At 40.1% G+C, this 25374-nt stretch overlaps 2 protein-coding genes across 8 annotated transcripts in view; both read right to left on the bottom strand.

Moving 5' to 3' along the window:
- LOC116055741 (retinal-specific phospholipid-transporting ATPase ABCA4) overlaps positions 1–2138 on the bottom strand; it is a 37968-nt gene extending 35830 nt beyond the window's left edge. For all 3 annotated transcript variants that reach the window (XM_035999445.1, XM_035999452.1, XM_035999450.1), the window contains exons 1-5: positions 2022–2138; positions 1457–1568; positions 701–794; positions 425–566; positions 56–195 (exon numbers count right to left, since the gene is read on the bottom strand). In XM_035999445.1, coding sequence (XP_035855338.1) covers positions 56–195; positions 425–566; positions 701–794; positions 1457–1522 — 442 coding nt within the window. In that variant the 5' untranslated portion in view covers positions 1523–1568; positions 2022–2138. The remainder of the gene's footprint in view (positions 1–55; positions 196–424; positions 567–700; positions 795–1456; positions 1569–2021) is intronic.
- Positions 2139–2512: 374 nt separating this feature from the next.
- Positions 2513–25374, bottom strand: part of arhgap29a (Rho GTPase activating protein 29a) — a 41034-nt gene continuing 18172 nt past the window's right edge. For 2 of the 5 annotated variants that reach the window (XM_031307771.2, XM_035999456.1), the window contains 21 exons: positions 24936–25079; positions 21798–21894; positions 21174–21246; positions 20632–20692; positions 20002–20148; positions 18645–18709; positions 18433–18543; positions 18246–18326; positions 17445–17639; positions 15538–15675; positions 15199–15389; positions 13225–13394; positions 11284–11412; positions 9718–9816; positions 9177–9340; positions 7641–7829; positions 6949–7086; positions 5920–6155; positions 4911–5211; positions 4631–4739; positions 3482–4440 (listed from right to left, as the gene is read on the bottom strand). In XM_031307771.2, coding sequence (XP_031163631.1) covers positions 3482–4440; positions 4631–4739; positions 4911–5211; positions 5920–6155; positions 6949–7086; positions 7641–7829; positions 9177–9340; positions 9718–9816; positions 11284–11412; positions 13225–13394; positions 15199–15389; positions 15538–15675; positions 17445–17639; positions 18246–18326; positions 18433–18543; positions 18645–18709; positions 20002–20148; positions 20632–20692; positions 21174–21246; positions 21798–21894; positions 24936–25079 — 3797 coding nt within the window. Of the gene's footprint in view, positions 4441–4630; positions 4740–4910; positions 5212–5919; positions 6156–6948; positions 7087–7640; positions 7830–9176; positions 9341–9717; positions 9817–11283; positions 11413–13224; positions 13395–15198; positions 15390–15537; positions 15676–17444; positions 17640–18245; positions 18327–18432; positions 18544–18644; positions 18710–20001; positions 20149–20631; positions 20693–21173; positions 21247–21797; positions 21895–22865; positions 23347–24935; positions 25080–25374 lie in introns of those variants that run through there. The other 3 variants (XM_035999454.1, XM_031307772.2, XM_031307773.2) reach the window with 3 other exon arrangements.

The following is a 25374-nucleotide window of genomic DNA, read 5'->3' as shown; positions in this document are numbered from 1 at the left end:
CTGGCTGATGTTGGGTTTGCCTCTACATACGTTTCTGAAAGTCTGGAGCACTGACCTGAGACCTTTTCAGGATGCGTGCGTAGGGTGTCCATGAAGTTACTCATAGCATTCAGTTCCCTCCAGAGGCGATCAAGCTGCAGAAACTCTGGGTCACTGAAAAGAAGCTCCTGGGCATCCGTGTAGAACCGAGCCAATCTGAGCAGCGAGGTCAATAACAAATCACACATATGCAGCATATAAATTCACAAATGATTGTATGCACACACAGAGGCTTTGAAACAAGTAATCCAGGGACGTTTAAACATATTCTCTTTGACGCCATTACATAATTCTGCCCCCTTTCATCTCACATCAAATTTTTCATAGGAATTCAACACCTCTGGCTTAAAAAGACCTCCCTCTACCAGCCCAGGGTGATGCTTACATGGAGTTGTTGTAGTTGGACACCAGGCCGGGAGATTCACCACGGGTGGGGTATTGAAAACAAGGGTTGTTGGCATTACAGAAGATTCCCTGGATCCATGGCAGGACCCCTGTGGAAGGCATGGCCTTGTTTGGGAAGTGGCCTGAGGTAGAGAAGATACTGTTGGCCTTCAGTGGTTTACACAAGTCATTTATGAATATTTATGAAAAAGACATCATATTTCTCTCTCAGTGGATTAAAATCTTTGATATTTTCTAGTAAAGTTGGCTTGCTTACATTCATGTTGACGGTAAAGTGGATTCACTCGTCTTAGCCACACTAGCCCCATGAACAGCATAACAGGCCACATGATCTCCATTAGGAAACGCACCTGGTTTATGACAATACAAACTTTGTAAATTTGCTGTAAATTGTATTCTAAATTTAGTTTGTGTGCATTGGATGAGTCATTCAGATGTCAATGCATATACAGTACGTAGGCCTATGGTTTGATGATTGGCAAACTGGTGCAGTAATGCCCCAGCACTATGTTCTCAATCGATATCTCCCATTTGATCTGTATGTTATAGCCAAAAATGATATGATAAACTCACAGTTGAGTAGCTGCAATAAAGACTATGCTGATATGATAAAAAGTCACAAGACAAAAGCACAACTTTCAAAATCATCTGACAGTTTCTTAATGAATCTTACCAGAATAGTCTCTACGTTTATAAGATATTTTCATGGAATCTGATCTTTGACTTCATTCAATTTTGCAAGTAAGCAACATTGCTAATGTCCGGTTTTAAGCATTAAAGAGAGATTCTATTAATTTTCTTTAAAATCTAACTAAGACTTTTTTTCCTACATTCTAGTGCTTTTACATTATTCCATAACATACACATATTTCAGTTGATCACAGTACCATGTTTTAGACCCAGTAAATGAGTTGGTATCATCTGCAAAGAATGACACGTGAAGGTATTTTAGCTAACTGCAACTTTCACAGGGATGACAGTAGTGTGTAATTAATGGATGAGAGGATATTACCCTCTGCCTCCTGCGGATGGTCCAGTTCTTCCACAGCAGGAGTTTGACCTGTCTTCCTGCCCCCATGGCGCCTTTTTTTCACCCCCACAGGGGCTAGCACCAGCCAACAAACCTGCATTAAACCAGTCCACAATACTCCTATGAGCTAAATAAAGCTACCTCATGTTTTACAAAAAAACATTTGACTTTAAAAGATCATTTGGAAAGCTAAATTGTGTGAATGAACTCCTGTGTCTAACTGTAGAAGTGTGCATCCATTCATCCTGTGAGTACTCCTAGCAATAGCTCTGTAATGAGGTTAATGAGCTCAAGACACTTCACATGGTCAGCATAACAAGTAGAGACTTTTCCACTGTCTCCAAACATTTTCTCAGTACTAATCATGTTTAAGGTATATCAACAGAATATCGCACATTCCCTGTGTATTTAACAAGATTAACTTTAATCTCGGTCAGTCACAACTACTGTGCAATTGTTATGGCTACCACATCTCTACTTATATATACATTGACTAAACTCCAAAGCATGGCTATAGTCCAGAATGACATACTCAGTAATGACTTACCTCAGAAGAACGCTTGCACTGTAGAGCGATACCCGATATGTGATGCATTCCAGCACATATTCTCAGTGCTCCCTGGGTTTGCTAACACAGCTAGAATCCAGAGCTTGTGAATAGTTAAGCAGATTGATTTAATCTCCTTTCTCAGTGCCAATGCTCTCAACCATCAGTAGAGGCCTACAGTATATGAACTAACCACCTGGCCTATGTTATTCTGCGTAATCCTAAGGTTATAATCCTACAACTGGTAAACAATAAATATGCTACATTGAACTGAACAAATATTAGCATCTTTATAAATTCACAGAGCCACCACACTCTGTTTATCAATTAGCTTACTGTATTACAGCTTTCCTTGCTAAACAATAAGATTGCATAATTTACTAATACTAACAACTAGTAATCATGGGAATAATTCTTCTTTGTTAAATAAAGTTGCTGCAATTTTCAAAGTTCTGAAGAAAAAAAAAACAGACAATCATGGAATCATCACGGAAGTTGTCAGATATATTTTAATAAGTTACAAAAGGGTGTTTGTTTTCATGTACCGGTTTCTTTACACTGAACTATTCAACATTCTGTCAACCTTGTACATTACCATGAAAAACAGATACCATTTAAATAAATGATGCACTTCCTATTACTTACAAAGAACTTGTAAGGTTTAGGTTATTGATAAAAACTAATTCAGTCGTAAAAAGAAAAACAGCTTTGGCTATTAAGAAATGAAAATTATATGGAAATGAGAAAGATAATGCCATTATACAATCCAGTGGCATTTCTAAAAGCTTTTCAGTTCAGTGTAAGTTGACACCATACAAGTTCAACAGTATAAAAACAAGTGGATGTATACCCTTTGCAACTGGTGCTTCATAACATTACCAAATGTCAATGCAGATACCCAGTACAGCATGTAACAAAGGGTCATTATATTGCTTTATACACAGGTTATTAGAAAAATGATTAATTATAAATGTAACAGTTTAAAACATTCTGACTTACAGTAGGTAGAAACATGTGTACTAATAAGTGCACCAAACTTATTTTCAGTGCACCATTGTAACGATACAAACATAGTTTTTTGGTATATAAACATACATAGTGAGCCTGTAAGAACTTGGTACAAAATAATAAAATAAAAATGTAATTGCACAGTTTAAAAAAAATAATAATTATAAATATTCTGACCAGGTGCCAGAGTGTACTGAGCAAGTGATTGGTAAATGAAATATTGGTGAATCATGTTAAAAAAATATACAGCATTTTAAGTGCATCTTGTTCGTCTTTTGAGGACTAAAGGTACATTTCATTGTCCACACTGTGCCCACATTCATAATACCTCTGGAAATTGTCTTTGCAGAGTCGATGCAGAGGTTTCTTATTCGTTTGTCTAATAGAATACGGCACACATTGTTCACATTCGAGCACTGGTTTTTTTTGTGTTTTTTTTAGATCTCTGATGATCACACAAAATGAGCCTCTCGGTGTTCTACCTCTTGGAGGCGTCTGGGCCTTAGTCTCTGGTACACGGGTTTGGCCAGGCTCGGGCCCAGCACCTCAGGGCTGGAGCTGGGAGACTGAGACATGGCTGCCTGCTCGGCCTCATTGTCTTCCTCAAGAGGCTCATCAACAGACACCTCTATCTCAATGCCCAACTCCTCCTCCTCCTCCTCCTCCTCCCCCTCTTCCTCCTCATCTTCTTCTGCGCTGTTAGCTAATGCACAGTGCTGTGGCTCTTTAACTTTGCTCCCTGATGGGGGCTTGTAGAAGGTCCCTGGGGGAGGCTGCAGAGTTCTGGGAGCCCTGAAAGCTGTTGTGACAGGGCTGTACTGTGTTACATTGTCCTCCCTTCTTAAAGTCCTGTTAGGTCGCACTGCGACAGTGTAAGGTCTGTTAGGGAAGATGGTGCTAATAGTGCTCCCAGTAGTTTCAAGGGAGAAAGATGATGAGGATACAGGCACCGAAGCGGATAGGTTGCTGGCATCCACTGCTGTACTCTCTGTGGGCAAACTGGCCACTATTCTGACAGTTCTGGAAGCAACTTCATGCTTGTACTGTTTGTCCCAAGTTCTGCGTAACGTCTGGGTGTCAATAAATGTACTCCGGTAATGTGTGCCCGCTCGCAACTTTGTGTTCTCGGTTTCGTCCACCTCTTCAATGGACTGGTCGCAACCACCTCCTTTCTTGTCATCTTGGTCAGTGCTGTTCCGCGTGTTATTCTCGTCTACTCGGCCTCGGTTGAGTATCCGCTCAGCAGGCATGCTCGCTGGCCGGGAGGAGAGTTTGTTGCGAGGGTGTCGAAGCTGGACCCTGGCGACGGCGATATGCTGAGACCGACAGAGGCCTCTGTCGCCAGGTTTAGGGACTTCATGGACGTCTGATGACAAATCCCCATTGAAGGCCTCAAAATCCATTTCATCAACTTTAATAAGAGAGATAAACAAGAGTTTAAACTATAACATACCAAGTGAAATGATACGGACTCCAGAAACTGTTATAACTTTTTAATAAGAATATCCAGCAGCCAAAAAGAAAATGAACTTTTGGAGTAATATTGGCCTACCTAATACTAATGCTTTCCATTGCTTAACTAGCTTTGTAACAATACTAACCAGGTTCAAAGTTGCTTCCATCGAGGCTTGGCACGGTCTCATGAACCTCAGCCAATAAGTGGGAAGAAGGAATTATGGAGGAATGCCTCTTATACACCTTAGAGCTCTGCTGTAATAGTAAGACAGAACCAAATAAGAACAGCAAACAAAGCGTCAATCTACCATTTCATGTTAAAAGACAAATGGACAAATGTGCTGTGTATGATATTGATGTTAAATCTTGCGACATGCCATACCATTATATGAACACAATCTCATTTTTAGCATGAAAACTAATTACCTCCTTAATGTCTCCCAGCGACTTGGAGTGTCGGCTCAGCTGCTCCTTCTCGTGGTGGCCGAGGCGGGGTTGGGCATCCATCTCTGTAGGCGAGGTGCGGTTCAGGGGGGTGAGGGGGGTGTCAAAGATCATCTGGTAGTGTCTGATCAGGAGCTCAACAATGAGAGCCTGATACGGGTAATCCACCAGAGAGGAAAGGGAAACTTCGGCGTCCGCCTGCCTTGGTTTGATCAGTGTCGGGCCAAAGATGATACCCAGGTTGCTGGCTGTCATCTTATTCTCCTCTGATTGCTCGGTCACCCTGGAGAGAGAGAGGATGGATTACTGCTTATACATTTAAAAAAAAAAAATCCTGACCAGTGGTGGAATGTAACTGAGTACATTTACTCAAGTACTGTACTTAAGTACTAATTTGAGGTACTTGTACTTTACTTTAGTCTTTTCATGTCACTTTCTACTTCTACTCCGCTACATTAATGGGACAGCTTTAGTTACTAGTTACTTTACAAATTAAGATTTTTGCACACAAAACACATGTAGTTTATAAAATACAATGTTTTATTCTAAATTAAACTACCCAACAATATAACGGCCTATAAGTCCAGCTGAGATGATTAGACCACTTGGTTGATTGACAGAACTGTTTTGATCGTTTTTAAAATGTTTTAAGATTTTTTTCTGCATTGAGTACTTTTACTTTTTATACTTTAAATACATTTTCCTGATTATACTTACATACTTTTACTTAAGTAACATTTCCAATGCAGGACTTTTACTTGTAACAGGGTATTTTTACAGTATGGTATTAGTACTTTTACTTAAGTAAAGGATCTGAATACTTCTCCCACCACTGATCCGGACCTATTTAAAGCCTATCTTTCTTCTACTGAATGGCTTACTACATATTGAGAATTCTAAGAATAAGATTCACATCCATATTGTAAAAGGACCATTTCAATAATGCACTCAGCAGAAATTTGTTTGGGTTATTTAAGTGAGGCCGCAGTACCGGTGCAGATGCTCCATGAGGAACTGCAGGGTCTTGTAATGAGCTGGTGGCAGCTGCCTCAGCAGGTCCTTTATCTTGAAGAGGACCCGGTTGAGATCCACGCTGACCTGGGCCGGGGCCACTGGGTTGGGACTGACCCGCAACGCCTCCAGCTCCTCCACAATGATACTCTGGCTTTCCTTGGCCAAACCGATAAAGTCATTATAGTAGCGGAACAGGATGAGTGGCTCTGGAAGCTGCAGAGGAAAGTATGAGGGGAACAAAGAAGCAGAAAAACAAATGAAACAAGGAAGTTAATAATAAACAGAGACAACTGAAATATGTAAGTAAATAGACAAGTGGGACAGAATTAGAAATTAGATAAGCAATTGGGGGATGAGAGGTGGGAGTTATGTCCCAAAAATAAACAAAGACAAATAAATACCACTGCAGTGGGTTTTTTCAGTAGAGCACAGTTTTAACCATCGCATGTCTTTATTAAGGTTGTCTCGCTTTGCCAGACCTTCCTCCACAGCGCTGCAGAGGACGGTCTGGCGAGTCTACACAGCATTCTGGGATGGGAGAAAAAAGTGCTCCGATTTATTGGAATTTAAACCAATCACAATCGTCTTGGGCGGTGCTAAGCGCCAGGCGGAGCCACGGTGCCTCTGCAAAACAGCCTGGGGAAGGAACTTGTTCTGGTGGAACATGTGTACGTTCAAAAGTTGTTTTAGTCGTGCAACAGAAAACTCAGATTGGACAGATAGTCTAGCTAGCTGTCTGGATTTACCCTGCAGAGGTCTGAGGAGCAGTTAACCATAGTCCTCACAAATCCACCGGAGTTTAAAATTACAACACAAAGAAAGCGGAAGGTAACTGACATCCGGCCGAAAAGAGTGACATCTGGCGGAAATTCCGGCGGCACCGGAGCAATCCCGGAAGTGGAACGTAGTGGATATAGACTTTTATTTAGATGACTGTCTTTGCTGGTGTAAGTACATTTACAATATACCAATACCTCTATTATAATGCTTTCAAAAAGCAGCTCACCTGTCTCAGGTAGAGTTTGAGTACGTTGCTAATGTCGTGGGGATAAAGCTCGGAGAGCTCCACCAGGTCCTTCCCATTCTCAAACGCCTGGCAAAGCTTCTCCACCCGAGACTTGGCACCATTCACGCGGTAGATACCCTTCGCAGCACAAAAACAAAATGCATTCAACACAGGGAAAATCAGATGCAATTTTCAGGATCACCATGGCAAAACTGGGTTATCACCACTGCAGAATGTTAACAGGATACATCAAAGTAACAAACATCATACAGTACATGCATTTAGAGGAAACGCATGCACTGTGCTCCTTCTCGAACTTATCCTTTAATAACTTTTTTATGGTCTTTGGTAAATTCTGATCGTTTGTGTTTTCATTTTGTGGTTTTAATTTGTTTTCTTTTCTTTTGCAACACTGTTGATTGTTCGAGATAAATAATAAATCAAATCAAATCAAATGTTGAAGTTAAAGAATCCAATGTGGGTTAAAGAATTATAGTACTTCAATATTTCTCAGAAAATAACATTCATTTTGAAACACTAGAATAATCATTGACAACACTGGCAGCCTCTACCAGCTCATCTTTAGGAAAGCCAAGTAGAAAATGTTTAAACAAACAAAGACCTAACAACAGGACTTAAAACGTGAGCAACATTATCATGAACTCTTATCTCTCATATTTGACTGAAAGTACCTTAATGTTGAGCGCTCGGTTCTCGATTTCTGATGTACACTTGCATATGATGAAGGGGATGCCGCCCCGACTGTTCTTGGCTGCCTGTGTGAAGTCAATGCCGAAGAGGTGCAGCTTCCCCTGGAGCTTCTTATGGCCACACTGGATGGCCAGGGTTTCCAGACACTTCTTATGGCAGGCTAACGAACACTGCAAACACGTTGAAAAGTATCTCAGCTCTAAAAGTGATAGACTTAAACATTTATAAGACACGGCTGAAAAGGCAGAGATTAAAAAAAGAAGAGATGGAACTGAACATATTGATCATTATAGTAGCAAAAACAATAGGCTAACACCAGGGTAAAGCTTAAGTTAGTTATACACAACAGGGTTTCCTCCGCCATTATAAGGTTTAGGTGCACCACCCGAGCCGTTTTGGGCGGCACCTTAGCCGAATGTAACTAAAAGGCTTTTTCTCAGATCTAATGATTGTAGTTCATCCTCAGTGGACTTTTTTTTTTAGCAACTTTCGTCTTTAAGATTTTTGAGTATTATTCCATTTATTACGTGCTCTAGCTTTTCCAACGTTTTGGTTCAGATATGGTGATAATAACGGTCCAAAGTGATGTGAAAAACAGATGCAAAACTACCACAAAAGGGACAAAAAACGACTACAAAGAGACGCCAAATGACCACAAAGAGACACAAAATGTATGTGGAAATTATATATATATATATATATATATATATATATATATATATATATATAATATAAAAACATGACATATATGAAAATATATCCCATTCAAAATGTTTAGTTGACATTGGATGTTGATAGGGACCAATGGACACTCCGTTTCTACATCTCTCTTACTAAAGTAAATCAAATCCAGCTATTTCAGGCTTTTTACAGCTCGGCCACAAAGATGTGCACTCAAAAGTAGTTTTGGCTGTGAACTACTGCTTAACATGAAGACCAAAAAGCAAATGTCTGGTAAGCTCTTGAACCAATGCCATGGAATGATTCCAAACAACTGCAGAGTTTGATTCTTATGTCCTGTCAAGGTGTCTACCACCATTTCATAACTTAAAATTAAAAAGAAAACGTTCCCAGTAACCGTTTTGTTTTTCTCTTGTGTATCATCAGTGTATCTCATAAATATGGAAAGAAACTGGATCTAAAATAAACAGGGTGATGGAGGCGACTTCTAGGAAGACGAACAAAAGTTCTTCAGTTTCCACTGCCAGTTCCCCGACTGAGAGCAGTTGGAGGATTTGGTCTCTGAGGCGAGCCTGTGGCCAATTTCAACTTTTCCCTTTATACAAAAAGTTTTGATGAGGGAAGAGGTGGCCTTTCTCTTTTGTTTTTGTTTAGATTTTTTGCTCACCATGATAAAGACGCCATTGTGAAACTTTGGCAACGTCCATCTTGAACTTGTAATACTCTGAATGCTGTGGCCTCACTACATTTAATGAAGGTCCAAATAGAGGCTCCTGGTTGGCGTTTTGTTCCATTAGTTTTAAAACAAAATTTAGAAGAAAAGAAACCAAGGTTACCTCCTCACACTCTGCTCCATGGAACACCACCAGGCTGTCGCACTCCCGACACTTGGATGGCGCTCTAAGCTTCCTCAGCTTGTGGGTTTGAGCAGCCTTGGACATCTGGGTGTTTCTAAAGGGACCGGGGGAGCTGGCCGTTTCAATTATCATCTCACTTAAACCTGCAGAGTGGGGGGACAGAAAGAAGAAATAAGGACAGGCAGCATCATTAGAAGCCATGTTCTTGTCTACTTGTATCTACAGTAGGAATACATTTAAATCCTACTGAGAAATATGGTCATTTCCATGCAGAAAAGAAAACCAACTACACATATTAACAAATAAAATATAGCCAAGGTAGTACACTCTAAAATGCAACTGACAATCCCAAAAGAACTGAGCTTTCTGGGTTAATAATGCTGGGGGGACAAAAATGAAATATATGTAGTGTAAATAAAAGAATACATTAAGAAATAACAACACAAACACATAGACAAAAATATATCCAGAACATGAAGGAAAACATGTATTATAAAGTGTGGTTTATAGTTTGACTCACCATTATCAGAGGGTGAAGGAGGCTCTCTCTCATCCAGGTCATCAGCAGACGACATGGTGCCGGTGGAGGGGGTTCTGGGTAATCTCCTCTTGAAGTCTCCTGAGCAGTAAGGCAGGACACACAAGTAAGTCCACAGCTCCACAGTCCTAATGAGTCTATTCTGGCCAATTCTCCTTTTTTCTGTCTCCTATGGTCTACAATCTACATTAGAGTGGTGGGAATGAGCAGTACTGAGCCCTGCACGGAGACCACTTCCTGAATTTAAAAGCGCCAAATGAAAAGGTGCGGTCGACTTCATGTTGTTAATAATCAAATTACCAGGAGGGGATTGTTGGGGATTCACACCTCCATTGACAGGTCAGTTATTTCCAATAGGCCCCATTTTAATAATGTTGTTGATTCTCTACTGACGCTCATCAGGGATGAACTCCTCCATCGTTTACACTCTGGGGGTTAGATGGAGGGTTGGTGGGTGGTGGGTTGCAAGTACTTAATAAATAACATGACTTATTTTCACCCTCTTTATGTATTGTTAATAGTGCAACAGCAATCTACTGTCCTCCCCCAGCCAAGGACAGACCTGATCTTACTGGGAAACTAGAAAATCCTTAAACCTGAACATTTTAACCAGACAAGTAACATAAAAGAGTAAGTGTATACTGTAATATGTCCTTAGGTTGCAACAGACTGTTTGTCAAATGTTAATTCGTGAAATGGGACACTGTGTATTTTAAGTGTAAAGCCCACATTCTACATGAACGTTCACAAATTTGAGTGAAAATCTCTTCTGGAGGAGATCTGCCCCAGGTCTGTTTAGGAAGCAGATCTGTACATAGTCATTAGACTGTGACACATATATACTGTTGCACAGCAACAGAGGAAACATTGAAAAACTCCAACCTTCAAATCTCCACCAAAACCACAATTGTATGCGTTTGTTTTCCTTGTAGACTAACAGAGTTGCACAATGTTTAACAGAGAGGCACCACTGTCAGTGGTTGCTAAGCCACTTGTTTCTGAGATAACACACCAACAACATTGGGTGAACATCAAGTGCACAGGAGAAAACAATGTTTGCTGGCCCCAGGGGTACTTAAGCCAGTCAGCGCTGCAATGTCAGGTGTCTTTGTCAATGACATAAGACTGAAAACCCTGATATTTAGAGCTAGGTGTTGTGTAAAACCACGGGTTCACCAGGTGATTTGTCTTTCTTGGCTAGGCGGTAAACATAAAAGCTCGACAGGAAGTAAATTTGTTTTCAGGACCCCTCAAATGTAACCGCACCCAAAGACTTATGCAGAAGATAATTATCCTCTTAATTAGTTATTAAGAAACACCTATTACAACATAGTGTATGCAAAGATGGTTGAAGCCAATTATCTGTTGGGGGCATTTGAATGGCTTCTAATAAATTAATAAGCAACCTGACCATTTACACTTATACTTTGTTTGCCTAGTTTCACTGAAAAAATCATTTGTCTTGTGAAAAAAAAAGGCTAAATCCAACTTATAGCTAAACAAAAAAACGACCATGTTTGGGTAAAAAAACTTTTAAATTACGCCTACCTGGGCTTGCGGTGGGTGAGTCCATGGACCGGGACTCACTGCTCCCTCCGGCACTTTCTGAGTCGCTGCTCATCCCTCCCCCCTGGCTGGCCGAGGCCCAAGGACGAAATGGGCCCTGAATCCGAAGTGCTGCATAAAAACACATTACAACACTGAAAGGCACAATATTACAGCCCACATTTCTTCATTTAGTACACACTATACATACATTATAAATGTTACTAAAATCTTGGTTTTTAAATAAAATCATAGATTACTTAATGCCCCTTGTATTTCTTTCTGTTTACATGCGCATATCTCTGTTTTTAAAATGATCTACAGGCCTACGTTAAAGATATTTTCTTTTCATTCCTAAATTCTTACCATTTGATCGGAGTGTTGAATCTCTGAAACAACACATGCACATACACCCACAAACAACCAACCTAAACGGCCAATAAGCCTGCAGAGTGTATGGCCCATTGTCAGTAGCTTACTACTAGGGCTGGATGATTAATCGAAAAATAATCATAACTGAAATTCAGAGCCTATAACCGACGTAATTTTACCAAGTCGGTTATTTCGGTCTTTTAATCCTATTAATATTTCCGCGGCCGCCCACTGTGTGTTAATGTACTTTCTTTTTTTTTTTTTTTTTTTTTTTTTTAAACTTTATTTCAAAACGTCGATTACAAAAGTTCAGTCATTGCAATGTATATACAAATAAAATACAAAAATATATACAAGTTATAATATCGAAGTAAAAATGAGAATAATAAATTAAACAAAAGGAGTGTTAATGTACTTTCCCCTTAAAACATATTACGGCCGCCGCGTGTGTAGTCACGTGACTCCGCCCCGTCCAGTCTGCGACCATAGGTGCTTTCCGATCGGATAGTACTTTTACTTTTTAGAGGAAAAGTACACTTCTAAGCAGTTCTAAGAACTACTCTCCCCAAACATCTTTTTTCACGTTTGCATTCCCACTGGCCGAGTGGCCATAGGGACTGGTAGGAGGGGTAAGGGAGCGACGCAAGCACGGCAACGGTCTTTATAGCATCGTCACTAGACCTTAGCGTCACATACAACAACAACAAATGATGCTAATACTTGTGCACTTTTCCTATATTAAATGCACGTCCATTCTCGTAGTAATTCACGTAATGTTTTGCTCAACACAGACGGGGCTTTATTATACTCAGAACAGACCCCGCCTCTGCCTGCAGCGCTGTGGACGTGTGTGTGTGTGTGTGTGTGTGTGTGTGTGTGTGTGTGTGTGTGTGTGTGTGTGTGTGTGTGTGTGTGTGTGTGTGTGTGTGTGTGTGTGTGTGTGTGTGTGTGTGTGACGGCCGGCGAGCCGCAGGACACGCTTGTGGAGTTTAACTCCGAAAAGACAGTTAACCACAGGTTCCCGTTAATCTTATGATGGACATTTATTATTTATTTTCTACATTTTTAGGAAACTTTTTTTTTTTTTTTTTTTACATTAAAACTTAAATTACTTTTTCATAAGACGTTTTTATTTCATTGTAAAATCTACTGTTGTAGATTTCAGTTCAGTTGTTTGAAATATTTAATAAATAAGCATTAATTGCTATCTGTGTGCTATTTCCTTATTTTAGAATCACAAAGATAGGATTATGCACTCTTTCATTAGAAAAAATAACCGTGAACATATTTACAGTATAGGAAAAGAATTTTTTTTTTTAAATAATCGTTTAATAATCGTAATCAAGGTAACTTGTTCGATTAATCGTGATTATGATTTTAGCCAAAATCGTCCAGCCCTACTTACTACTGCTATCTTTTTACCTAAACCAGGCCTGTAAGTCATGAGCCCAATAACCAGTGATGCCCCTTTTACACTGAAATCTCTTTTACCAAAACAACCCAACAGGTACTTGCTTAAAGAAGACGCCATATAAGAGCAGGAGCTAACAGGCTAAATGTAAACCTGCGTACCTTGGATGTCAGTACTACTGTTGGAGCGCCTTTCGGCAATCTTGGCATGTTGGGCAGTGACGGGACTGTCCACGTCATCTGCAGCGAGGAGGTCAGACGTCACCGAGGCCTGTGACAGGTTACTGTGGGACGAGTGGCTGCCACTTAGCGAGCGCTTGTTGAAAGGCATCCTAGGGAGGGAGATGATGGAATGAAAATAATCATTATCATATTCTTTGAAACGTTCTTCTTGTTCAGGTGGAATATTACTAATCACACAATTTTATTTAAGACAAGGCAATTTTATCTACGAAGCCTAAAATAACAAATTCGGGGCCTGCAATCAACACAACAAAAAAACAACCTCTATTCTTAGATACTAAATCTGGATATGGAGAAACAACAGGAAAAAGAAAAACTCTCAAGAAGAGCCTGGCACCATCATTCCATTCAATTGGATTTCTTCCTGTTTTCTGGCTACGTTACATTATATTGACATTTCACAGTATTCACATTTAAGACCGGCAATAATACAGTCTGGGATTTTTGTCTAGCAATAACATTCCTCTCTTCAGACAATTTTAAATGAGATCTGTATCTGTAATTCCTGTACAGTGGGATCAAATGGCTAAGTTTATTTCCTAATTCCATCAGTACTGAACAGATCCCTGACTAATCATGATATCATGAGATCAGCCCCGCCTCAACATCAAAGACGGCAGTTAATTAGAGTTTAATGATGATTAACTGATAGGCTTGTGAATGGCCGACATGCAATCCATGCTAACCATTGTTATCAAAAGAATTCTAATGTATCTCACAATATACAGTATGTAGGTCAGTGGTCTATATTTAACCTTTTAAAAACCAATGCTGCAGATGCATGTGAGCGTGTGTGTCTGTGTGTGTGTCTGCATGTTTAAGTGTGTGTGTGTGTGTGTGTGTGTGTGCTACTGAAAACTTCCACAGAGGTTTAGTGAAACTGATGGTAAGCCCTCTCTCCCGTGACCACAGTCATTTCCGCAGGAAGCCCTGGCCAACCCAATTGTTTTAAGCTTTCCAAAACAAGCTCTCTCACTCAATCACTCCGCGTCTCGCCAGTGAGGTCTAGAGAACCACAGACCATTGCAGTTACTCAATGTCACTGTATTTACAACCACATTACTATAAATAAAACATTCAGATTGCCACAGATTCCTATGATGAAAGCTTTAAGCTGTTGATATAAAAACAACTGTATAATACCACGTTATGTGGAACAACTGAAACCCTTTTAAACTGATGGGAAATTCCAAATGATTTAAAAGACACTGACATTAACTGTGAACCGCTCTGTGAGCCACACCTTTGTCTTAAAAAAAATAACTCAGTCATTTCCTTGATAAATTCTGAGAAAGAAAACAAACACTGACAACAAAGAGGGCCGACGTGGTTAAATTTAGTCACAATCCCTCTCTAGTGAGCATCAGATTTCAGTTATATTCAAAGGTAATATTCCAGTAAGGTTAATGACATGTAGATCTACCTACTCTACAATATGAGGGACTGTGATTAAGTTTGCAAATCCATGTTCTCAAAGTGAAAGATTCATGTCATTGTAGAGTTAGTCTCCCATTGCCAGACCTTGCTCCACAGCGCTGCGGAGGAGGGTCTGGCTAGTCCACACAGCACTCCGGGATGCGAGAAAAACGTGGTCTGGTTTATTGGCATTTCTTTAAACCAATCACAATTGTCATGGGCGGCGCTAAGTGCCGCACGGAGCCGCTGCAGGTACGGACATCCGGCCAAAAAGAAGGACATACGGCGGAATTTCAGGCGGCAACAGAGCAATCCCGAAAGTGGAAGGTCGTGGATATAGACTCCTGTAGAGTTGAACTTTTGTGTCAGAAACGAAAAAATGCAATCTTTCGGCTTAAAATCACTTGCAAACGCCAAAATGTTAACGTAAGCCATTGAACTTATTTGTTTCTTAGCAGCAGTGTCTTGGTGTCTCACCCTGTGCTTTGTGGGACAGCTGAATCAAACGAGTGGGACTCCAGACGAGGCCCATCAGTGGGTAGACTCCTGACAAAGTCGATATAGCGCTGGCCCGGCTCGTACAGTTTGGCATTTTCACACAGACTCTGGTAGTTGACAGGGAGGGATACAACCTGGGCCTGCTGGAGCTGGAACCAATTGACCGTCACCTGAAAGAAGAAACAAGCAACATTAACCTGCACGTCGGGCATTGAGTGCCTCCTTATCGGTCTGTCCCAAGATGAAGTACGTAAGTTCTGTTATTCAAGTTGGTCTAAATTTTTAATAAAGATTTTAAGCGCAAAAATCTGAACTTACAGCCTTGAGGGTGAGGTCGCACTGGGACACCATCTCTCGGATCTGAGTGATGATCTCGCTCTTGGTGTTGGCCAAATCGACTTTCTTGTCCCCAACATCAATCTTACACGCGTTGAAGTGCTCCTTGGCCTCCCCAGCCTGCCAACACAAGGGAGACAAGTCATTCTCAACTCGATGATTGATCACGTTTACATGATTTGACTCTGGATTGAGCTTGTTTAGTTCCAACTGCTGTAAGTCACACGGTCAGAAGTTGATGAACCAAAGAAGTGTTAGTAGAAGAAGTGATAGGAGAGACTAAAGATCTTGTTATATGTCTTCCCTCACCCGTTGTTCAAAAAATGAAAACTGAAAGCTGATAATGAGGTCTTAACTCAGAGGTCTTCCTTCCCAAGTGTAGGACCAACAGACTCAAGAACTCCTTTGTCCCTCATGACATCATACTCTACAACTCTTCACTCGGGGGGAGGAGGAAATAGGGTAAAGAGGACAGAACAAGAAGGAAGGGAAGGAGTGGTAGCCAGCCACTCACTCATTCACTGTGCAATTTAATTAATAATCTACTCATATACATAACTGGACACTCTAACTGCTCTTAACTGCTAATTTATGCTAAATGTCATTTAGTCACTGTATAATAACACAATGCCATACACAGTCCTATATATTTATCTATAGTTTTTTGTTTTACTGTTTGTTTATTTATTTACTTTTTGTTTACTTCCTATTTATAGCTAAAAGTTTGTTATTCTTATACTGTATTTTCTATACTGTATTTATTTATACCTCTTTATTTTCTATACAAGTGTTTGTAAGCTGAAATCTGCTGCTGGAAATCCAATTTCCTTGCGGGAGTCATCCCAAAAGGATCAATAAAGAGAAGTCTAAGTCTAAGTCTAAGTCTTAACAAATTCAACAGCTCATATACACTCTGACCTGGCTAGCTACAGTTTAATTGACAGTATTCACATTGAATAATGGCAACTGGGAAGGTTTTCGTGGTCTGGGGAGCCTGCTATGTGGTCATGGCATAAATGTTGGAGTCTGGCCCAAAATCCTTGTAATGCCTTTCAGCCTTGTCCGTCTTTCTGTACTTTTAATGTCAACAAAGTACAACAAAACAGGAGTATGTGTGTAGTACTTGGGTTCCTATTTTCTGTGTGTGTACTTGCTGCCAAAAGGGTCTATGAAGCACCAAAAGTAGATAGTGATGTGGCCGATAGAATCTCATATTCTGTTAGACGATGGTCTTGTTAACAACAACTCTGCTACTGAGTCAAATGGGTTTTTGAAATGCTAATCAAATCATTTAGGTAATATCATATAATTAAAACCAACTTTTAACAATAAAAATCGAAATAATTAATTTTTAAAAACCTGTAAACTGAGTTCAGGGCTGATTAAAAATCTTTTTTTTGGCAGTTTGCAGATTATCTGTATCAGCATTTTATTTGCCTGATAACTTAATTAAAAAGTGTGCTACTTTGGCTCTGCTACAGCTCTGTGTCTGTCCCTCTGCTTCGGTTTCACTCACCACTGAGTCTGACTTAATGTCCTGCCCACAACATTTGTAATTTTCCCATTGGGGATCAATAAAGAGTAATAAAAATAAACAAATAACACTATCTGACTATCTTTTACTGTGTATTATGTTGAAACTTTCTAATTTATTAAATAATTGCTTAAAGCATCTAATCAAAGTTTTGTGTTGGACATTCGGAAATCTTAATTTAAAATAAAAAAATAATTGAATTTTTACTGTATATGCATATCGGTTCCAGATTCCGGTTATCGGTTTTATTAACTATTAAAAATCAGGATTGGCCTTGAAGAACCAGTATCGGTCGATCCCTACAATGTACTACATTAAAAGAGCTCCTGGCAGAAGAACAGAGGAGGTGCTGTACCTTCTGCTGGGCCTCCTCCTCCAGCCTGCGCCTCTTCTCCAGCTGTTTGGCTGCCGCTGCTCCTCCTCCTCCTCCTCCTCCTCCCCCTATCTGCTCTTCCTCCAGGCGGCTGGTGGACACCTTGGCCTTCTCATACTCCTCCTGCCGCTGGGCCAGCAGCAGCCGAGCCTTCCTCAGAGCACTGTCTGCCTCGTTCTGGACACACACACACAAAGTTTATACGCAGACAAACAAACCCAACACCATGCATACTGCACATACAGTATTTTTCCTTTGTCTCTCTTCCACTGGATCTGTGCACTTAAATGAAATCCAATACTAGTCCAACAACGCTAACCAAAGCTAACATATATAACAAATATGGCTTTTAAGTTTATATCTGCTTTTAGGTTAATAGTAATCTGTAATATTTACTTAACATACATTTCAATAATGCAATAGAGATCAATGTAATTTATACAGTATTACATACACAATTAATGTTCAATGATTGTTCTATTTGTATTGTAATGAGTGTGGGAGCTTAAATAGTAGCACTTAACATTAAAACAAATTACATTTGAAATACCAATTCATTAACCAAGTTTAATTAGCTTAGTTAATTATGCTTATTCTGTCATTAGGTGGAATAGAATGATTGCCCTGACTACATGACAGAACAAAGCATTTGTCTACATGCATATATTAAGCTGAGGCATTTGAAGAGCATCTTTGGACCGAGGTCAGTGAAACATCTTTAGATTCCGTGTGCATTTGTGTGTGGCCCTCTACAGAATGCAGCCTTTGTGGCAATCGACTCACCATTTTCTTTTGCTCTCTCTGCCACTGCTCCTTGACCTCTTTTCGTAGTTTGTCCAGCTCATTCTTTCTGGCCAGAAGAGGCTGAAAATAAAACACATAACCCCCCCCCCCCACACAGTCTGTAAGCCCTCTTGTTTCCATTATGCAACCAAAGTCCCAGTTCAGAAATGCATCGTCTGCTCTGTACCTGTATGAATTTGTTGCTTTGGAGTACTGCTGCGGTGTGAAGTACCAGCTGGCTGTATTCAATGTCATTTTTGAAAGCAGTCATGTAGATCTCACGGAAAGGCATGAATTCCTTTAATGAGAAGGAGAAAGTCTTAATGTCAACCCCTAACAGCTAAAATGCAGGACCAAAAACTGTAATGTCAGTGCAAGTCAGCTCTAATATCACCTCACCTGTTGACTTGAAAGCGTCTTGGCAGATTCAGCCATTTTGGCGTAACTCTTTGCACACTCAATATCTGCAAATAGACCAAACTTTAGGTTTTGTTGAATTTCACAGCATATATATATATATATATATATATATATATATATATATATATACAGTGCTCCCTATTGGCCTACAAATTGCCATTTATGTGCGTGCAAATATTTGCAGAAGTACCTTTAATTTTGTATCAACTGTTGGATCTTCCTTAAAAAGCATTTTCTGATTAAATCACACAATGTCCTTGAGTCATGAGACAATTCTACACAATTAATCAGTAAAGAAAGCATTAACTAAAGTAGATGTGTTAGACAAACAGCATGTATGTGTTTGCCTGATAACAATGTACTGTACAGCTTGACTGAGTGCTTTGTGCCACTGTGTTGACAGGCAAAGGGACTAAGGGTTTCACTGAAACCATTCATTAACCAGAGTCCAAACAAAAGCTCTCACACTGCTCACTCAACCTTGAGCCTGGATAAGACTTCATTGTTTTAAGTCTAGCTCAGGTGCAAAATTTGTCAGGACATTGGCTCCTAATTAATCCCCACATTTGCAGATCTAGTTAAAATGCTGTGCTTCGACACAATGTCTCACTACAGCACGGACTAATTTAGGACATTTTCAGCCACCTGTTGCTGCCAGCAGCTACGTTGACAACCAACTGAACAAGTGAACCAAAAAAAGCTGAGAAGTAATCCTATTTGAAAACAAAGTTTTTAAAAATCACAAACTATAAATTATAAAGTCATTAAATATGGAAAATATTAAATTTTAGATAAATCTCAAAGTGGGTGTTCAATTAGATAAAAGTGAATGCAAACTAAACTGCCAATAAAAAATTTTTTGTCTTATTTTCAAACTCCAAATTCACATGATGGATGTTCGAGCTTCACTGTGCAGAATGATGTGTGTTCAGTTGGACTTTTTAGTAGAAGGAAACAAATATTGAAAAATATTTTTCAAAGCACAGTATTTTTAAATGTCTGAAAACATATCTGGAGGGGATCGTTAAGAAAAAAAACACCCCAATGTCTTCCACTTAATTAGTCACTACAATGAGAAACCTAAGTGCAATGTTTAAGATGTTGCTTTTTTTTTTTAAGACCACAATTGTGCATGACCTATACATGAAAACATCTCAAAGATTCCCTGACATGATTACCCATATAAAAGTATGTAATGAAGTACTTTAAGTTAAGTACATGGTCCATGACACTAACACATGACAGATGACTTTTGTACGTCGGTGTACTTAGCTGCTGCCTTCCTACATGTCTGAAATACTCTTGTATTTATCCCCCCACCTGTGCCCTAACTCACCCACACTGAGACGCTTCTCCACCCACGCCAGCAGCTCTTTGGTGTACTTGGACCAGGCCTTGGCGTAGAGCAGCGCTGACTCCACCCCGCTGTCCTGCCGCTGCAGTGTCCTGTCCACTTCTTCTGCCCGAACCGGCGGAGACGGCCCTGTGAAAACCACCATGATCCCACGAGGGATGTTATAAAGTCTGGGTTTACTGTAAACATGACCAACCCGCATGCCACACCTCTATCGCCCCCTCTGGACATACTAAATATGAGTTCAGCTAGCAACATCTGTGACTGTGAGTCAGCGAGCAAAGCCCACATTGCCCTTGGGTGAGCGAGATATGAACTAATACCATTTGAGGATAAGTAATGCTGACAGGAGACTGACCGCTGGATGTATAAATAAGTGGTTGAGAGCTAGTTGTGCTCTTAGCCCAGATAACCCTACAACATTCCAATGGCAGTGACAAAGCCCAAACAAGTCAGAATGATAAAGTAGCAACAGTAGATCAGCTTAAGACTGATTTATAAAGAAGCTTTTTTTTTTTTTTCAACAAATTTTCCATGGTTACATTCCCACCACACACTTTTGCAGAGCAGCACCAGAGCACAGTAGCTGTGTGTTATAGAGATCTGTCGTACCTGGTGGATCATCTTTCTCTGGACCGGATCCTCCAGATTCCAAGGAGAGGTTCTCAAAAGACTGGAAAAAATAAAAAAAAATAAAAATAAATCTACAATGGGACGGAGGAATTTCCTTCTCAAAGCACAGTATGCTCTTCTAACATACTTAAAACAAGCCTTATCAGAACCTTGACTTTCTCCTTAGAGCGGTTATGAAATCTACAGCAGGAAAACAACAATACATAGCGTCAATTCATCATTTTCAGAGACCATTTCGGAAACATGCCTCAACCAACGAGCGCTCCCGAACTCTGCTGGGTAATATTTCATATCTTTTGCGTGACATTTCAGGGGCAGTAGGCCACATCCTGGTGTTCACTGGACAGTGAATGAAGTATGTAGGTTTAAAAGAGGTTTAAGAGTGGGGGCAATATGAATACACTAATCTTAGCCTTTCATTTGTGATGCCAAGTAGAGTTCTGGAAGGTGGCTAGTGTCAATTTGACACCTCACATGTGCTGAATTAACATAGATAAACATAGATATTGTACTTTTCTTACCCTGCTTCTCTTAGTTAGGGGGAGCCCCAACACCGATCCATTCTCTACATCTCCCATAAGGAAGTCAGACACTCTGAAGGAAAACGGAAATACAAATTCAAATACAAATGAATACATTGAGTTGAAAAGGGTTAAATTGATCAGAGAAAACATATCCAGGAAGTTGTTCGTGTTTGTTTTAATTTCAAAGAGGTACTCGTAAGAGAGATTGAAAAAAGAATGGTCTAGATGCAGCAGAGACCGAGATGTCCTGACTCATAGTCTCTAGCATGGGTCCAGCTCCAAAACAATTTGGAATTTACAGTTCCCATAATGCAACTCCATTGTGTCTTTCATTAAACCTTCCCTGCCTCCTAAATGCCCTTTTCTTTTCTGTGACCATTTTTGTCTTCTTTTATCTGCTTTTATGTTAACCATTTTTTTGGCTTGCGCTGGCTTGTGCTATATGAATACTAATTGACCTACATTAATTATGCAATCCCAGAATTGACAGGGAACAAATACAGTTAAAAAATGGCTCTTTATTAAGTATAACAACCACTCTACAGTGTGATGGAGTACAAAAGCCCTAAGAAGTGAAATGAGCCATGAGAATTGCAATCACGGTTACGACATTATACTTACACATTGCCAAAGGTGAACGCCAATGTGTCAATAGCAGTGTAGATCTCTCCAAAAAGCTGATGTTTGTTCTCTTCGTTCACCTCCTTAAAGTTCACTCCTGTCAAATTGTGAATAAATAGGATTGAGTAGGATGCAAACCTAAATCCTGCATTCTGAAGACATCCTGCACTGGCACCGTTGATATTGCTGTGTTAAAGATATGAATCTTAAGGTATGATTCATCATCCCAATGAAAATCTCTTTTGAGTCATACTGTGCTCTTCAAATCAAACTAAGACCTAAGGAATTTTCTATCATCAATGTGCAGGCATTTTAGAATTGAAAAGTCCCTCATGGAAAAACAACTTTGTACCTTAAAATCAGAAAACATAAGCAAAGACTGCAAGTGTATATATTTGGCTGTAATCTGGAACAGGCAGTAGTTTCCTGCTGAAAGTCTAAACCCAGTGATGACTGAGGACAGAATCGGGGAAAAACACCAGTGTAAATACGGCTGTAATCAGTCTTTACAATAAACTTCCTGTCCTTACTGAGCAGAGAGAAAATAAACCAGGGGAGAGATGCTCAGAAAATGAGCCCAAACACCAAACAATAAATCAGTGATGTCACTGACCACTCTGCTGCCTCCATGATTTCCTCAGTCTTTCCTTTCCATAAGAACAATGGGGATTTCTAGAGTTCAAAGACTCAGAGCAGACATTTTAAATAGAAAACATGCTGTCTTTAGTTATCTCTTTTAGCTTAGCTTAGACTTGTTCCGGTTGTGAATCTTCTCTGTGTAACAGAAGAAGAAAAAGAAATCCATGGAGAAACCCAAAGCTGTAGAAAAGTCCACCTCCAACTTATCTTGAGTAGTTTCTCTAATCTTTAAGGAAGAATGCTTCAAACAGTACGGGTCTGCACTTACAATCCTAACTCTTTGGCCAGGTCCTTGAGAGTTGAAGAGCACCCTCCTACCAATGCTTACCAAATGCTAAGATGCTTCCTCATTAGCTTTTATAAATTGCAGGTCTTTTGAAAAGAGTTGTCAGAGAAGTATACTGAGCTACAAAACTACCAATTACCTACCTCAAAACATTCTTCAGCATTTCTCCTGTTTAATAGCAATAAGTTGTCTTGATCATAACAGTAACCACTAGGCTACTTTGAGTGGATTTTCTGCCCAAACACCTTAAAGATGCCACCCAACAAGTTACTTTTCATTCCGATAGTATGTTCCTCTATCCAGCCAAAGGAGCACTTCTTCTCTCAGACTCAGGCAGGAAGTTTTAAGATTCTGTCGGAAGGCTGCGAAAAGGATCCCAAAAGCGGTGAAATGTCCATGGGGCCCTGGGAGCCTCTTCCAACCCCAGGCCAGCTTCTGTAGCCACCACCATTCAAATCACACAACTCTCTTGTGCTGTTACATCTCCTCCTCTTCTCTCCAACCCCTACCCCCAACAGGACATCCTGAGGCTTGCTGGAATACAATGCCAATACTCGCTCAGGCCCAAACCAGTGCTCCAAACGTGGAAGTTACATCATTGGGGAAAAATGGTATTGTTTCACTGGAAAAGCACAACACTCTCGGAACACTCGTCAGCTGCACAGTCCTACGCAGAAACCAGGTCATGGGGGAACTCGTCCTCCAATAGTGAATAACGCGAAGGTTTAGCAACTTGGCATGTGACTGGATATGTCACAGGATGGAGGAAGTGACACAACTCTGTATGAACAACTGTTTGATCTTGTGTTTAAATGCAATACAAACTCCACTAGAAAAAAAATTAACAGGATTCTCAGTACACTTTTAATTTTTTTTTTTTTTCTAACATTAAAATCACATCAGAACAAAAATAAATATAATAGCATAACATTTTACATAATGTTGTGTAACATAAGCAGCTTTCAGATTTGGTAGTGGAAAATATTGGTGTGCACTGTGCACAGCTGATATCACATTGTCACTGTGTGAGGGTCAAGAAGTGAGCAATGCTGGCCACCTAGTGGCTGAAAAGACATTATGGCATGCTTCACTGCACCAGATAAGACCAGATAATTAAAGCTGCTGTAAATTAATAAACACTATTTGCTTTTTATCAAAAGGCACTTGTTCAGATATAGCACTAACACTGGTGTACTTAAGGCCCTTGCTATTAATAAGACAGGTTTGAGCTGAACATTTGAATCTATATTCTTAATAATCCTTCCACCCATTAATGCAACATCGGTAAGAGCCTAAATCAAAGACAACTATAAACAACTATTAAGCTGTCAAATCCAAGTCTTCCTCATTGAAAAGGTCTGACTCTGTGTGTCTCTATTGTGCATTAACATGTTTGAATGCCACACAAATAGTCAAGTTACTGCATGAAAGATGAGACTTGCATGCACGTAATAATTGTTTATGGCCCACATGCCTGCACACACCTATTTGTGTATGGTCCTATGCCAAATATTTCAGTGAAGGTGAGCTACATTCATACACAGAGAATCTTCAGGCTTTGCTCACTTCTACATGTCACCATTCCTTATAAAGTGAAAGCATTTCAAAGCTATGCAGCCCCTCTATGTCCCTCTTTGCGATGCAAATTGAGACAAGGTATACTCAGGGGATTCTTGTGTGGCGGCCAAGTTAAGAATTGACCTGCATGCCAGATCATAATCTCAGAGAATGAGAGATTGAAAAAGGATTCCTCAGTGTAGTTCCCTCTGGACTGGCAGACAAAGCACAAAGGACACCCGCTTTTCCCTGCCTCTTGAAACAGGTATCTGACTTCCAAATATTATTTTCTTGCTCTCTGTATGGGGTTTGCAAACACATGCTGCTGCATTCTAAGCACTTGAGTGACTTTTGAAGGGCTGCATTGCTTTGAAGCTAGAAGAAAACTATTCAGAAACATTCCCTGGGAGGTTCTTTTTAAGACTTTGGGAAGACAGTGTGAGAGCGAGAGAACATAGAGAAAACTGTCAAGGGAGAAGGGGGGGATTAGATAAGCAGAGACAGAAAACAGACCAAAGGAAGAGTGGAGGAGTAGCTAGTACGTCTCACAGGAAAGCTGTGAGTTCTGTGTGTGTGTGTGTGTGTGTGTGTGTGTGTGTGTGTGTGTGTGTGTGTGTGTGTGTGTTTTGAAGGGAGATCTGGTCATCATAGCGCACCTTTGACCGTGGCGATGACGGTTCCAGCTGTACTGAGGATGTCCACCGAGTTGAGGCTCTGGTGTTTGCTGATGATGGCCTTCAGGACTCGCAGCAGCTCCCCGAGACGCTCGTGTACCACCTGATGGAGGCAGTCCTGGTGCTCTGGAAAGTTATAAAGACACGTTTACTGTAACGGTTAATGGATATGTTGCATTCAATATATCTTGTAACAAGCACTGTGTGGCTGTGATGTACCTAAAGTCACAATGTAATAATCAGTGGTGGAGGAAGTACTGAATCTCAGTACTTAAGTAAAAGTACAAATAACCAGAGACATATTTACTTTAGTAAAAGTAGAAGTACCACAATGGCAACCCTACTTAAGTAAAAGTAAAAAGTACCTGATTTTAAATGTACTTTAAGTATTAAAAGTAAAAGTACTTTGCATAACGATTTA

This window comes from Sander lucioperca, chromosome 1 (genome assembly GCF_008315115.2).
Source record: "Sander lucioperca isolate FBNREF2018 chromosome 1, SLUC_FBN_1.2, whole genome shotgun sequence".
Lineage (NCBI taxonomy): Eukaryota > Metazoa > Chordata > Actinopteri > Perciformes > Percidae > Sander > Sander lucioperca.
Note: the sequence above shows the minus strand (reverse complement) of the source record. Positions and strands in the feature narration are given on the sequence as shown.